The 14372-nt window shown below is 35.6% G+C and overlaps 1 protein-coding gene across 1 annotated transcript; it reads left to right on the top strand.

The window, feature by feature from the left end:
• Window positions 1–9237: 9237 nt before the first annotated feature.
• On the top strand, window positions 9238–12057 carry LOC136819586 (vacuolar protein sorting-associated protein 37B-like). The gene is made up of 4 exons (XM_067075820.1): window positions 9238–9742; window positions 10336–10507; window positions 10937–11010; window positions 11292–12057. The coding sequence occupies exons 1-4, from the start codon at window positions 9293–9295 to the stop codon at window positions 11529–11531; spliced, it is 936 nt and encodes a 311-aa protein (XP_066931921.1). The 5' UTR covers window positions 9238–9292; the 3' UTR covers window positions 11532–12057.
• The last annotated feature ends 2315 nt before the right edge of the window (window positions 12058–14372 follow it).

The following is a 14372-nucleotide window of genomic DNA, read 5'->3' as shown; positions in this document are numbered from 1 at the left end:
CAAGGTGAAATTTATTTCTCAACCGACAATTAAATGTAAAGTTTGAATAAGTGTACAAGTTACTGAAATGGAGCTTCTGTTTTATAACAAAATGAAAACTAATGATGTACGGTAACTAAAAATGTTCTGCCGTTCCGACACTAACTACAACAAGCATAAATAAGATAAAGATAAAAATACTACCAAAATAAAATAATGCGAATTGAAATTACTTAATTAATTGATGCAAATAAACCCCTGAAAATCGATATACATTATGCGGTATTATGGCATTAGCCTGCATTAGCGTTAATTTTGAATATTTTTAATTCGTTCTTTTCAGAATAAACTTCGGTCTATTTATTATTGAATTAATTACGACTATTGAAGTGGGGAATTACAAAAAAATCGTATTACTTGATCTAATGAATCAAGAAAATACTATCGTATTAAATTATTAGGTAGATAAAAAATATATGCATTAGATATAAAATGCAGAATCTGTGATAAAATGCATACAAAAGATAGATATAAACCCTAAGATAATTACATGTATATTATGATACCATAATGGGATTAATTTTCGCAAATTTTTGATTAATGCTTTTTGCCGAAATAAGGTTAAAAGCAGGCAAATTCGCGAAAAGAAATCTTCGCGAAAATGACCCCATTAAGGTAAATAAAGACTCTAAGATAAAATTCCACCTTACAAGTTTATGGTTTGTATCCAGATGCCACAAATGATTTGGTCCCTGTACACTGTAAACTCTAATGTGTAAACTCTTTTTCTTCCTCATCTTTAGACTACCATTTTCGTCAATCCAGTTCAAGCTGTCTCGCAAAGTTTGTCTGGTAATTTTGATGCTTCTTTCCTTTAATAATTCTCTTAGCATTACCTATGGAACGCCATAGCTGCCATAAGTGCTCTTTTTGTGCGCTCTTCTTTCATGATATTCGCTCTTTTAGTTCGCTGAACTCTTTCGGTTCGCTCTTTTGTTCGCTCTTTTCATTCGCTCATTCGCTCTTTTCATTCGCTCATTCGCTCTTTTCATTCGCTCATGCGCTCTTTTCATTCGCTCATGCGCTCTTTTCATTCGCTCTTTTGATGCGCTCTTTTATTCGCTCTTTTCATTCGCTCTTTTGATGCGCTGAACGCGTTCAGTTTGCTCTTTTATTCGCTCTTTCAATTCGCTCGTGCGCTCTTTTATTCGCTCTTTTTGTTTGCTAAACGCATTCGGTTTGCTCTTTTCATTCGCTCATTCGCTCTTTTGATGCGCTCTTTTATTGCGCTCTTTCAATTCGCTCTTTTCGTTCGCTCTTTGCGCTCTCTGTTCGGCAAATCATCAGTTCGGGATTTTATCCATTCTGCAAATTATCAGTTCCGTAAATTTAGTGTTCTGTAAAGTAGCTTATTACGGCATGGAAACGGCTAGTTTCAGAAAAAAAATTCTGAATACATACCATTCTGCAAGTATTAGGCTTACATAATTATGTTCAGAATTTCAAAGATGAAAACATCACATCTGATATAATTTCGATGTTATCAAAGGAAGATTTCAAGTCACTAGGGCTTACAGATAATTCTACTATCATGAGATTGAGAATTAAATGTTGTTCATTTGGTGGTGAAAGTCCAGGTAAAGTTTTGACAAATGGTGCACCAAAATTTTTAATTCCTAAACAAGTACTTGAAAACTTTCTGGAAGATGGATGTTTAATTGAAGAAATAGCTAACATGCTGAATATTTCTTAGGCTTCTGCTCATCCTCTAGCGAAAAAAGTTTCTTATATAGGAGATATATCTATAGAGGTTTGCGAATCAAACTAAATATTTCTGTACGCACTATTTACAGGCGAATGGAAGACTATGGTTTATCAAAACATAAGTTTTCTGAGATTAATGAGGAGGATTTAGACATCTTGTTGATAAGACTTGTTGAAGAATTCCCTCATTGTGGAGAGGTAATGCTAAGAGAATTATTAAAGGAAAGAAGCATCAAAATTACCAGACAAACTTTGCGAGACAGCTTGAACTGGATTGACGAAAATGGTAGTCTAAAGATGAGGAAGAAAAAGAGTTTACACATTAGAGTTTACAGTGTACAGGGACCAAATCATTTGTGGCATCTGGATACAAACCATAAACTTGTAAGGTGGAATTTTATCTTAGAGTCTTTATTTACCTTAATGGGGTCATTTTCGCGAAGATTTCTTTTCGCGAATTTGCCTGCTTTTAACCTTATTTCGGCAAAAAGCATTAATCAAAAATTTGCGAAAATTAATCCCATTATGGTATCATAATATACATGTAATTATCTTAGGGTTTATATCTATCTTTTGTATGCATTTTATCACAGATTCTGCATTTTATATCTAATGCATATATTTTTTATCTACCTAATAATTTAATACGATAGTATTTTCTTGATTCATTAGATCAAGTAATACGATTTTTTTGTAATTCCCCACTTCAATAGTCGTAATTAATTCAATAATAAATAGACCGAAGTTTATTCTGAAAAGAACGAATTAAAAATATTCAAAATTAACGCTAATGCAGGCTAATGCCATAATACCGCATAATGTATATCGATTTTCAGGGGTTTATTTGCATCAATTAATTAAGTAATTTCAATTTCGCATTATTTTATTTTGGTAGTATTTTTATCTTTATCTTATTTATGCTTGTTGTAGTTAGTGTCGGAACGGCAGAACATTTTTAGTTACCGTACATCATTAGTTTTCATTTTGTTATAAAACAGAAGCTCCATTTCAGTAACTTGTACACTTATTCAAACTTTACATTTAATTGTCGGTTGAGAAATAAATTTCACCTTGTTGTGTTATGATTTAATAGCTTTATTTAATTATAAACCTTGATGATTGAAAAATTAAAATTTTTGGCAAACTTTGGGGAATATCTCAAAATCACACATTTCACGGATTTTGAGTTTTAATGAAAGTCCCGCCCATAATTCTATCGAAACTTGAATAGCCGAGTCGTTCATGAAAAAAAATTTCGTTTTCTTTCTATTATTTTGCTTCTTGGTCAAAATTCTGTTAAATTAATTTTGTCATACTGCGCATCAAAGCCTGGGGGACAAGGTTGCATGGCCAGCTAGAGTGTGTTGAGTGAGGAGGACGGGACTAACTGTGGTGAAATTTTAGATTGTACCTCCTCTAACTAAGGTAAACGAGTAAATATATTTTGCAAATATATATCTAGGTTCGTCACACGCCTTTTAACTTTTGATATGGCTCGAAAACATAGCTAGTTTCCAGGGCATTCTCTTCTTTTTGAAGACAAATCCCGGGGGGGGGGGGGCTCGATCTCGAAACTACACCGTATGTTCGGACAGAAATCGGGGTTTCAAAATCCGATCCCTACAGTGCACTGCAAAATTTGCTGAAAACCGACCCTGCCTGACAGTGCATTTTTCGGCCGTTTTCCCCCAAGTTTTAGCAAAGATTTTAAAATTTTTCTCAAATTACCTACCCTTGCCTTACAGTGCACCTGGGCGTACCTAGGCTTTGTCAGAACCTCGAAAAACCTACCCTTAAGCGCCGCACGTCCGGTAGGTCATTTACCTTGAGTGCCCCTCCCCCCCGGGGGAAAATGTAGATATGATACCTGGAACGAGGTTGCGCGAAAAGAACCAACCATCAGTACAGCAGTTTTCGCGCCAAAAAATGAACTGCAGAACTTTACTTTGGGGAGCTGATAATTTGCAGAATGAATAAAATCCCTAACTGATAATTTGCCGAACAAAAAGCGCATGTAAAGAGCGTACCAAAAGAGCGAACTGAAAGAATGCGAACTAAAAGAGCGAACAAAAAGAGCAAACTAAAAGAGCGAACTAAAAGAGCGAAAGTAAAGAGCGAACTAAAAGAGCGAATTAAAAGAGCGAACTAAACGAGCGAACAAAAAGAGCGAACAAAAAGAGCGAACAAAAAGAGCAAACTAAAAGAGCGAACTAAAAGAGCGAAAGTAAAGAGCGAAAGAAAAGAGCGAATTAAAAGAGCGAATAAAAGAGCGAACTGAATGCGTTCAGCGAACGGAAAGGGCGAATAAAAGAGCGCATCAAAAGAGCGAATAAAAAGAGCGCATGAGCGAATGAAAAGAGCGAATAAGCGAATGAAAAGAGCGAATGAGCGAATGAAAAGAGCGAATGAGCGAATGAAAAGAGCGAATGAGCGAATGAAAAGAGCGAATGAGCGAATGAAAAGAGCGAATGAGCGAATGAAAAGAGCGAACAAAAGAGCGAACCGAAAGAGTTCAGCGAACTAAAAGAGCGAATATCATGAAAGAAGAGCGCACAAAAAGAGCACTTATGGCAGCTATGGCGTTCCATAGTTAAGTATCAAAGATAAATCTACGCGACGAACGGACCTTTTCTCTGCAAGATGGTTAGGGTAGCAAAGTAGATGTTATATCTTCTTTGTTCAACAACGAAGATTTTCACGGTTTTTCGTTCTTGAGCTGTTTTAGCCTGGATTCTAGAAAATGCAGGTCCACATGTTTACTGTAGGTTGCGGGTCAAAACCCGTCCGTTCGTCGCGTTGATTTATCTTTGATACTAGTGAGGTTAAGTAAGTCGGTAAAATCACGACGACGAACGAAAATTTAACAGGCTAGTGAGTTTCAACCAATCAAATTTCGTATTTTCACTAGCCTTATACATTTTTCGTCCGTCGTCGTGATTATCCTTGTATGCTTAACCTCACTACTTAACCTCACTATTGACCATTCAGGTGCACGTGTGGTGTAACCTGAGATCAGATTGTGGTTGTTTTCTGCCCACCACGCTGAAGCTCTAAAGGGATGGGTGAAAACATAACAATCTGACGAATATGCAATCTCGAAATCGTAAGGACCGCGTTTGTCTAAAAGGACTGGCGATGACAACAAAGTTGCGTGATTGTGTTTATGAATAGGGCGCCGTATCAGTTTTTAACTTTCTGGCGCACAACAAGATTCTTGTTGTAAAATTTTTCGCGGGAGGACTATTTTCCTCAGATGTATAATTTTCAAGTGCCTTCAGAGGTTTACCGTGCACGTAAGAAAATTATGAACAGCTGTTATCAGGTTAGTGTGGTGCGGATTGTGATTATGGATGGATGGGGGTCCATTTTCTTAAAGGTCTGTTGTCTGTAGGAATAACTTCAAATTAGCCCAATATCTCGGAAAATTGTCTATTTAGTCGAGAATAAGCAAATTAGCACAGATTATATAGACAAATTAGTCGATAATGAAGAAAAACTTGATTTTTAAACAGGCGTTGATGGGTGAAAACAAGGGCGTGCTGAAAATCTGTACAATGTAGCTGGGGCTTTTTATAAGAAGGCCCGAGATACACGAAAAGAAGACAAAAATTTTCTTGGGAGCGAAAAAATGGCGAAATTTTTCAGCAGACGTCGGCAACCAAAAAAGAATCTCAGCATTTTCAATTTCATTTTTGGTTTTGGTTGTCTTTATTTATGCCGGACGTAAATAACTGTCCCACAGTTTTATTTTCCATGCATGGGTTAGCAGAATAAACCAGAGATAAAACGTTGTTGCGTTGGCAGAAACTCATAATCTAATCTTTGCTTGAATTTTGAAACTGAATCCTGATTTTTGTACATGAGTGAGGATCATAACAAAAATTTGATGTCCTTACTCCCGTTACTTTTTGGTTAAAAGCCCATTCTGAGGTAAAACTTTGACTTTGTGTTTTATACCACCGTAAGTTGATCTAATATCGACATCCCTCGTGAGACAGGAAATGAAAGTAAGCTTGAATTGAAAAAGGATTATTCCACTCTGACAGTCTAAACTTAAACTCCTACAGTATATCAGGATTAAGAAACTAGGCTAGTCTTACCTCTTTTATCTTTTCCTTTACAACAAGTCTCTTCTACTGATTGCTTTTCAGCGCTGCTTTGCAGCTGTTTATCAAATTTCCACCAATGAGGTTGCCACATTTCAAACAGCCCTTCTTCTACCCCGTGGCCTTTCAGTAGTGTGCCTTGCACAACAGGCGGCTGTAAAATCCCACCCTTCATATGTTTGTTTCAATCCGTGATCCGTGGCTTAGGTTTTTTCTCATCTTCAATTTACTAAAAAGAAACCTTCTGTATTTGATGCGAGAGTTGGATTGTCAACAAAGTGCCGTGAAAAATCATTCTCAAGTGAGTTACGGCATGTCCAAAGAAAAAGTGAACCAGTTCCACTCATTTTCAAAATGTCAAACATACCGTAACTTGGTCTAATGTCGACATCCCTCGTCTAAATTCGACACCCTTTTCTAGAGCTGAAAATAATAGAAAGATTGAAACTATTTTTCTTTGCTTAGTGGTAAGAGAGGAAAAATTCTTTTTCAATCACCGATTCCAACCTTCATATTATTCCTATCTCTAAAGAAGGGTGTCGAAATTAGAAGACAGATGTCGAGATTAGACCACTTTACGGTAGCTGGAAAGAAGCGCCTTGTGATGTAGATCAACGTGATAGGTGTTAGAAAAATTTAACTTGAGGCTATAAGAAGTTATAGCCCAAAAACCTGTATTATGACGTCATAAACATTACATACATTACGTCATAGAATTAAAAATTTGAATATCTTGTGAACTAATAGTCATATAAACGTCAAATTTTGACCACAAATAGAAATTGATGTAAGAAAATTTCTGAGTTAAAAATATTTTGAAAAAAATGATGACGTCATTTTTATAGCCAAAAATCGAAAATGGCTTAAAAATGCTGACGTCATCATTTTTCAGGAGATTTTAAAAATTTTACTTCTAGAGAATTACGATATATTTGTTCTGTCAAAATTTCATATTGATATCATTAATAGTTTATGAGTTATTTAAATTTTAAGTTTCGTGACGTAATGTTACGTAATGTTTATGACGTCATAATACAGGTTTTTGGGCTATAACTTTTTATAGCCTGAAGTTAAATTTTTCTAACACCCATCACGTTGATCTACATCATATGGGGCTTCTTTCCAGCTATGTTTGACATTTTGAAAGCGAGTGGAACTGGTTCACTTTTACCTTGGACATGCCGTAACTCACTTGAGTTGAATAAAAGGTAAAGTAGCGATAAAATGGACAAAAACATGGTTTGAGCCACAGGGATTACTCAGATGGTTTAAACCATTGAGTTTCAAGCCCGAAGGGCTAGAGGTCAATCTCCTTGGTAGGATTGAGCCAACAAATCCTACCAAAGTTGCGCGGCCTTGAGCGACCCGCCTGGTTTTTACACAAATGACAGATTGAAACTAAAACTTACCGCTTCATTTTGAAAAATATATCACTCGAAAACAAAGGAATTGCTAGATTCAATCCGTCATCAAAAATACGGCGCATATTTTAAGGCTTCAATTTTTCTTGCCTGAGAAAGGTTAGAGATTGACCTCTCTAGCCCTTCGGGCTTGAAACTCAATGGTTTAAACCAGGCGTAACTACCGTAAACGGCCATAACTTGCAAAGAAAAACAGCTTTTTTTGACTAAACGATGCTATATCTTTTAACCTAGAAAAGTTATAGCAATGTTAATTGCGTCTGTATATAAGTTGCTTTTTTGTTTATTTGTAGTGTTTTTCCTTCAATATAATATGGCAACCTGCCTCTCGCCAAGTAGTTGGTTCTTCTATCTTTAGCCTGGAAATCCATACATCGCCGTGTCAATTCAAGACAGCCTTAAGTCCATTTTTTCCATTTTGAGATAATTGACTTTAAAGGTTGAGATGTGTTGGACTTAAGGCTACACATTTCATGTCAATGCTTCATAGAAACTAAAATTTGCCCTAAGATTTAGGACTTAAGGCTGTTTATGGTTGATATATTATGGAACATTCTAAATTCTTATTTTTTTTGAATTGCAAAATACACCTCTTTCCCATTAGAATTCTGTGGACTTAAGGCTGTTTTTGGAAAGCGTGCATGCTAAAATAGGGGGTTATGGTCTTAAGTCAATTTTCGAAAAAATGGACTTAAGTCTGTCTTGAATTGACACGGCGACATATACCGTCAACGGCTCAACTTGGGTCGGGATATCTGACAAATCATGGGACGGCAATTCGGCCACCATTTAACACCGAATCTCGAAAGTCATTAATTTGAGTCAATGCAAATGGGAAATTATGAAAAACACGAATTCGATTTTGCACCGAGTATATAGGCTTTTTTAATCAAAATATGCCGCCTAACCGCCTATCGCCTGATTGGATTAACAAATAACGTTAACAAGTGTGTAACTTGCCGCGCAAGTGATGTCAACCGCTCATTCGTTTTGCCACTAATTTGGTCTTCTTCGTTCCAGACATTCGCATGTGTTCCACAACGGATTCTTTTCATATTTTGATTTAAAAGCCGGCTTGGTGCAAAAGAGAAACTGTACTGTCACCTGCTCTAACTTGGGACGAGTGGTGGAAACATGGGACTATTGATATCTGGTATGATATTTTGACTTACTGTTAAATCTCTTTGACAACAAATTTCTTTTGATAACTTTTGATAACGTCTCAAGTTAGAGCAGTTGACGATAATAGGCCATATTTCATATTGCCAACCTGACCACTCTGCACTAATTTATTACTTATTATTTAAGACTTACTATTGGTCCAAAGTCTTGAAAAATTTCGCAGATTTTTGCGTCTAGCCAGCAGAAAGCTGTCATTGTGTATTGTATTGAGGCGCAATCAGCCAGAGCTAATCAATCAAACCAATCAAACGGTATTTTTGATTGAACTTTTAGTAGGGGGAAATTGTTCGTTTTTTTTGAGGTTGCTCGATTGTTTTGGTCAAAGTACTTGTTATACTTTTTTGGAAAGCATATTTTTTACCATCCAAACATTCAGGACTGTTGATTTTCTATATTCTGCATCAATTTAACTCAACCCATAGCCATAGTTTTTATATTAATGGGGTACTTAGTCATACTTTTGTTGCCATTTTATCCTATTTTCTTATTACGTCAATCTTCAGGTAGGTCCATTTTAACATGTAGCTTGTTTACTCTTCATTTTTTATCTTAATCTTCTAATTTTTTTGAATCTATTAAAATGAAATTTAATCAAGATATCAAAATTGTATCAAAATTTGCAACCTTTTTTATCTCCATTGCAGATTATTTTGTGTCAGAATTTGCCAGATTTGACAAAGTGTGCTAACATTAAAGGATGTTCAAATATCCTGTTTGAAGAGTTAGTCTAGGTAGTTCCAATTTTAAAAGTGCTCTAGAGCAAATTTTCTTTAAAGATTAATATAAACAAAATTATCTACTTTTACTATTATAATAGACACAAAATAAAGAAAATTCAAAATGTCTTATCCACGAAACTATAGAATGCCAATGCCTCCCCAACAATATCAATCCTATAATCAACCACAAAGACAAAATTACCCACAGCAAAACAATACATCAAATTACCCCTCATCTTACCCACAACAGTCCCAACAACCTACTCCGTACCCAACCACCCATGCGGCACCTTACCCTACTTCAAGTGCACAGCCACCTTACCCAACACCAAACAGTACACAATCACGTCAACCAGCACCTTATCCTACATCGCAAGTTCAGTCAATGTCAATAAATAACACAACCACAACTAATACAACAACGACCACATCACATTCAGAAGTTCAACAATGGCTTGAAAGTGCAACTAACAGTCTGAAAGCACTGATCAAGGATGCAAGTAATGAGGAATTAAACCAACTGGTGGATAATGAAGATAAACTGATTGATTTGGTCCAAAGCTCAGAACAGGCATACAAATGATAATGCTTGTTTGCTTTCTTTCCAGATCTTTGAAGCCATTAATTCTAAGACCAAAATTGTCTAACTATCTCATCCAATTCAATCAATGAATCATTTTACTTCAAATTATTTACTGTGTGTCTTGTAGAATAAGAGGCTTTTACAAATGAATAAAATCACCAAAATGAAAAAGGAAATACCATAGTACAGCTCAGGGGGAACAGGTGTAAAACATTCTCGAGTTTAATGCGTGGAATAAATTTCTTTTGAGCTTTGGTTTCTTCTAAGTATACTGGGAGGTTTAATGTTTTTATTAAAGCATAAGCTGGATACTTATCTTTAAAGTGTTAATGTTTATTCAAAACCCAAAACGTGTAAGACTTCAAAATAAAATTAGGTCCTCTTTATGATAAAAATGATCGTTTTCGTCTAAACCTTTTTTAGGGCCCCAGAAGTAAGCAAATTATATTCGCTACATCGCCAATATCTATCAAACACCTTTCCACAAATCTTATATGACGGCTTTGGAAACCAGTAATCTTTCTAAGGAATGGGAAGGTGTTTGGAATCTTGTATGAATTTTGCTTTTCCCTTTTTACCAGGTCAAGAAAATGCAGCGAAAGATCGAAGAAATGAGCAGCCAGATCAAGGATACAGCAGTCACCAATCTCTCTATGGAGCCTGAAGTCAGACATCTTCAAGAAGAAATTGTTCAACTAGCTAACCGTCAGAATGACCTCAAACAAAAATATGCTCAAATGCAAAGTCAATTAAGTAAGTGATGTTATACTATGATGGATTTCTAACAAAATACTTCTTTGAATTAAAGCAGGTTGGTTGGATCGGAACCAAATATGGAAGCTCAATGAGAAATTATGAGCTCCGTCAGAAGTTTTTATCCGTTTCAATCCGTTTTCCTCCCCAAACGATAAAGCAGTGAATTGAAAATCAGAATAACTTGTTAGTTCTGGTCAATTGTGTACAACTGTTTTGGTTGAAAGTGATGTATTGGCTGATTTTACGTCACTTACGACCAATCAGCTGTTGGGTCTGTGATGTAATGTCAGATGACATTGCAATGGCGCATATCATGAATAAAGAGTTGTTAATAAGTTATGTTAAATTTGTCCGTTCAATGTGAATGTTTTTTAGGCATATTTCCCTCAATTTCTATTTATTTGTCTTTTCATATTTCCTCTCCAGGTGGAAAAGTGTCTTTGGATGGAATGTTAGCTGTTCTTCAAGCAGCTACCTCAGAGTCAGAAGAAGAATCAGAGGTTAGTTTGTTGTGTGTTTTCTTACTTGTTGTTTTTTTTAGGTGAAACTGTATCAAGTGGGTAAATTTTCGTGTGTTCGTTTTTGCGTGTTAACCTGAAATTTTGAATCTGCCCCCTTTCATACTTTTCAATGTGTATAGCGTGGTTTCAATCTAACTCTGCCTGGTGATCTACTTTAAAAAGTGAATTCAAATTGCCATTTTCAATTTCTGATTTTGCTGTAATACCATCATTTTACAGCACATAGTATAGCACACGTTTCTGTTTGTTTTCCATTATAGAGCATCGCGCAAGCTTACATGGAAGCCGACGAAGGGAACGAACAGATTGATCAATTTGTCGAAGCTTACATGAATAAACGTATCGAGTACCATTTACGGAAAGTCAAAAGTGAAAAAATGGTCGGCTTGGTAACAAACCCTAACCGTTCCACTATGAACAGTCCACCCGGTGCCGCCCAACAACCACAATTGCCGCCCAGACAGGCAATGCCAAGTGCGTATGGTTATGGGGGATATTGAATGAGTGAAAGAATTGTGTTGTTTTGGAATGGATGTTTGTCTTGTTGGTTTTTATCTGTCATCCTCCAACCTCTATCACTATGTTAATTAAAGAGACTTGATGATCTTTTCATAAATTAAGTCACGAACCAGCATGAACAACGCTTACCTCGTTTTCAAAATATTGCTATAGTTATTGATTCCGGGAGGAGTTCAAAAGAAGTTCCTCTATTTATAATTTAACAATTGAAGACTCAAGGGATTTGATCACCTTGGTAATGGTTTCCAGACGCGGCAGTCGTTGCACTTCTATTAAAAAGAGAACCGAAATTCTATTCCCAAAAAATGGTTATGAGACAAAATCTTCTTTTTATGGAACTCGTTAGAAAGAAGGAGAAACAACTCCCTCCGATTATAAGTTGTGAACTTTTTTATTCATCACTATAAGGAAAACTTGTTTAAGAATTTTATATTTTTTGACTGTATCGTGATTTAACCCTGTTTAAACTGTGTGCTATCGCGTGAAAGAGTATGTAGTTCCAATAGATTAGATCTCATCTCTAGTTTCTTGTCACACACTTCCGCACGTTAGCACGCTATTGAAACCACGCTTAAGATGTATTCAAAATTTTTATGATTCTCTTCTATGGGTGTACCCCCTTTTGAATCACTATTCGCAAGCAGCTTTCAATGAATGTTTTACATGATTTCAAGTCAAGCAAGATATTGTTTTAGATGGTCGTAAGCACTGCACGTGTGGTTTCTTTTTCTCGGATGCTCCCGTATAAAAGATTTGGGCTAAGGAAAACGGTTTGATTTTTTTCCATTATTACGTTATTACTTCTTCCCACCTGGCCTTGACCCTAATTTGTTTCACTGACGAAGTATAAATATTCTGGTCGCAGTGTCTGTGTCCGCGGAACATAGTGTAACAAAAAACATGATTTTTTATAATTGAAATTCCGTTCTGCATTGCATAGATGTTTTAGTTAACAGAACTCATGAATATTATTTTAGCCGCATGGTATTTTTTATGCTTAATCGTAAAATGACCTTTAAAAATATTTTGTAAATACAACAATTAAATACAACAAAAGTTTTATCCGTGTCCTTCTTTTACAGTCGTTTCTCCAAGTTCGGAAACTTTCATCCAGCTAAAGAATATTATGAGAGTGATATCGTTTGCTCAATCTTTAATTTTAATTTACAAGCTTTTGGGACCTACCCCGGTGGAGGTCCTATAAATTAACATCTGTCCGTTCGTCCGTCTGTTCGTTCGTTACCAACTTTTCTCGAGATTGGCTCATTAGTTTTTTCTGATTTTTTGCACAAAGATGTGTAACTATAAACCCTCGAATGTGACAGAGCCCGATTTTCGAGAAGAAATCTTTTTGGGCAAATTTGAGCCAAAAAACGGCTAAAAAACGATATGATTTTTTGCATGAAAGTAGGGTAGTTTGCTAGTCTAGGTACTATCATAGGTAAAAGATGGCTCAAGCAGATTTTTGTAAAAAAAAATTATTGGCTCAAAAAACGCATGTTCATCTATAAGAATCTTTATTAAATAAGCATACATCAATGTTCTTAGTTAAATTACTCAATTTTTTTATGATATAGATGTTTTTCTTGCTCACGAGCGCTTACTTTTGAAAAATATGTGTGTTTAGACGTGAAATTTTGGCTGTTTGGCGTGTTTTTATAGAAAAACTGGCCAAATTCGAGGGTCAAGCTGGAGTTTTTACAAGCTCTTATTTGATTTGGTTGGTCGTTAAGATGTAATAAAAGAATCTTATTACTTTTTCTAAAGAACGCGTCATCTCTATCACTTCAAATGACCAATTAGTGAAGTATCTTGTAAAAACTCCAGCTCATCCCAAATTCGATATTTATTTTATTTATCAATTACTTAGGTATTAGCTTTTCTCGAGGCTCTTTCATTCTTTATGCACAAAGATGCATAACTATAAACCCTCGAATGTGACGGAGTCCGATTTTCGAAAAAAAATTTTGGGCCAAAAAACGGCTAAAAAACGGGTTTTTTGGACTCGTGAAATATTGAATCATTGTTTTTTTATTTTTTATTTTTCGCATGAAAGTAGGTAAAAGATGGCTCAAGCAGATTTTGTAACAAACGAATTTTTCAGCTCAAAAAACGCATGTTTATCTATAAGAATCACTATTAATAAGCATACATCAATGTTTTTAGCCAAATTACTCAATTTTTTGATGAGATATATGTTTTTTTAGCTCACGAAGTCTTGAATATGAAAGAATATTTCAAGAGCATGAAATTTTGGTTTCTAAACGTTTTTCTATAAGAAACAAACGACTAATTTTAATAGATCGTCACTATTTGTGTTCTGAATGATTGTTTAATGGTCACGCTCACGTAGATATCATATATATGTGTTAAATGCATAACCAGGTAGGTCCAAAAAGTATCACTTGTTGTTGATATTGAATTGACACAGATGTGGAGCAAGATTGGTCATAAAGGAGAAAAAGAAAAACATTTTTTACTTACATCAGCAATATAACAATAGGCAGACACTGTCCCATAGAAATGGGGAAGGGATAGACTTTGGCAGATTTTTCACATTGTCCAGGGGGGGGGGGAGTACCACTCAGTGTCCTATTGGTACCACCCTTTTCTACCTTTTTAGTACACTGTACTAACTTTTTTCTACGACTAGAGCTTTGGTACTTCTTTTTAGTACATTGTACTAAACTCAAATTTAAATTTGTCTTTAAACCCCGTATCCTATTTTTAGAGATCAAGTCATGGACGAAAAAGCCTACCAAAGTTTCTTAGGGTGGTCAGGAAAATAGTTTGAGGTAAGTTGATTGGGTTATTTCAACATT

Source organism: Clytia hemisphaerica, unplaced genomic scaffold (assembly GCF_902728285.1).
Source record: "Clytia hemisphaerica strain Z4C2 unplaced genomic scaffold, Clytia hemisphaerica genome assembly, whole genome shotgun sequence".
NCBI classification, from domain to species: Eukaryota; Metazoa; Cnidaria; class Hydrozoa; order Leptothecata; family Clytiidae; genus Clytia; species Clytia hemisphaerica.
The sequence above is the reverse complement of the archived record's forward strand: the minus strand, read 5'-3'. Positions and strand labels throughout refer to the sequence as shown.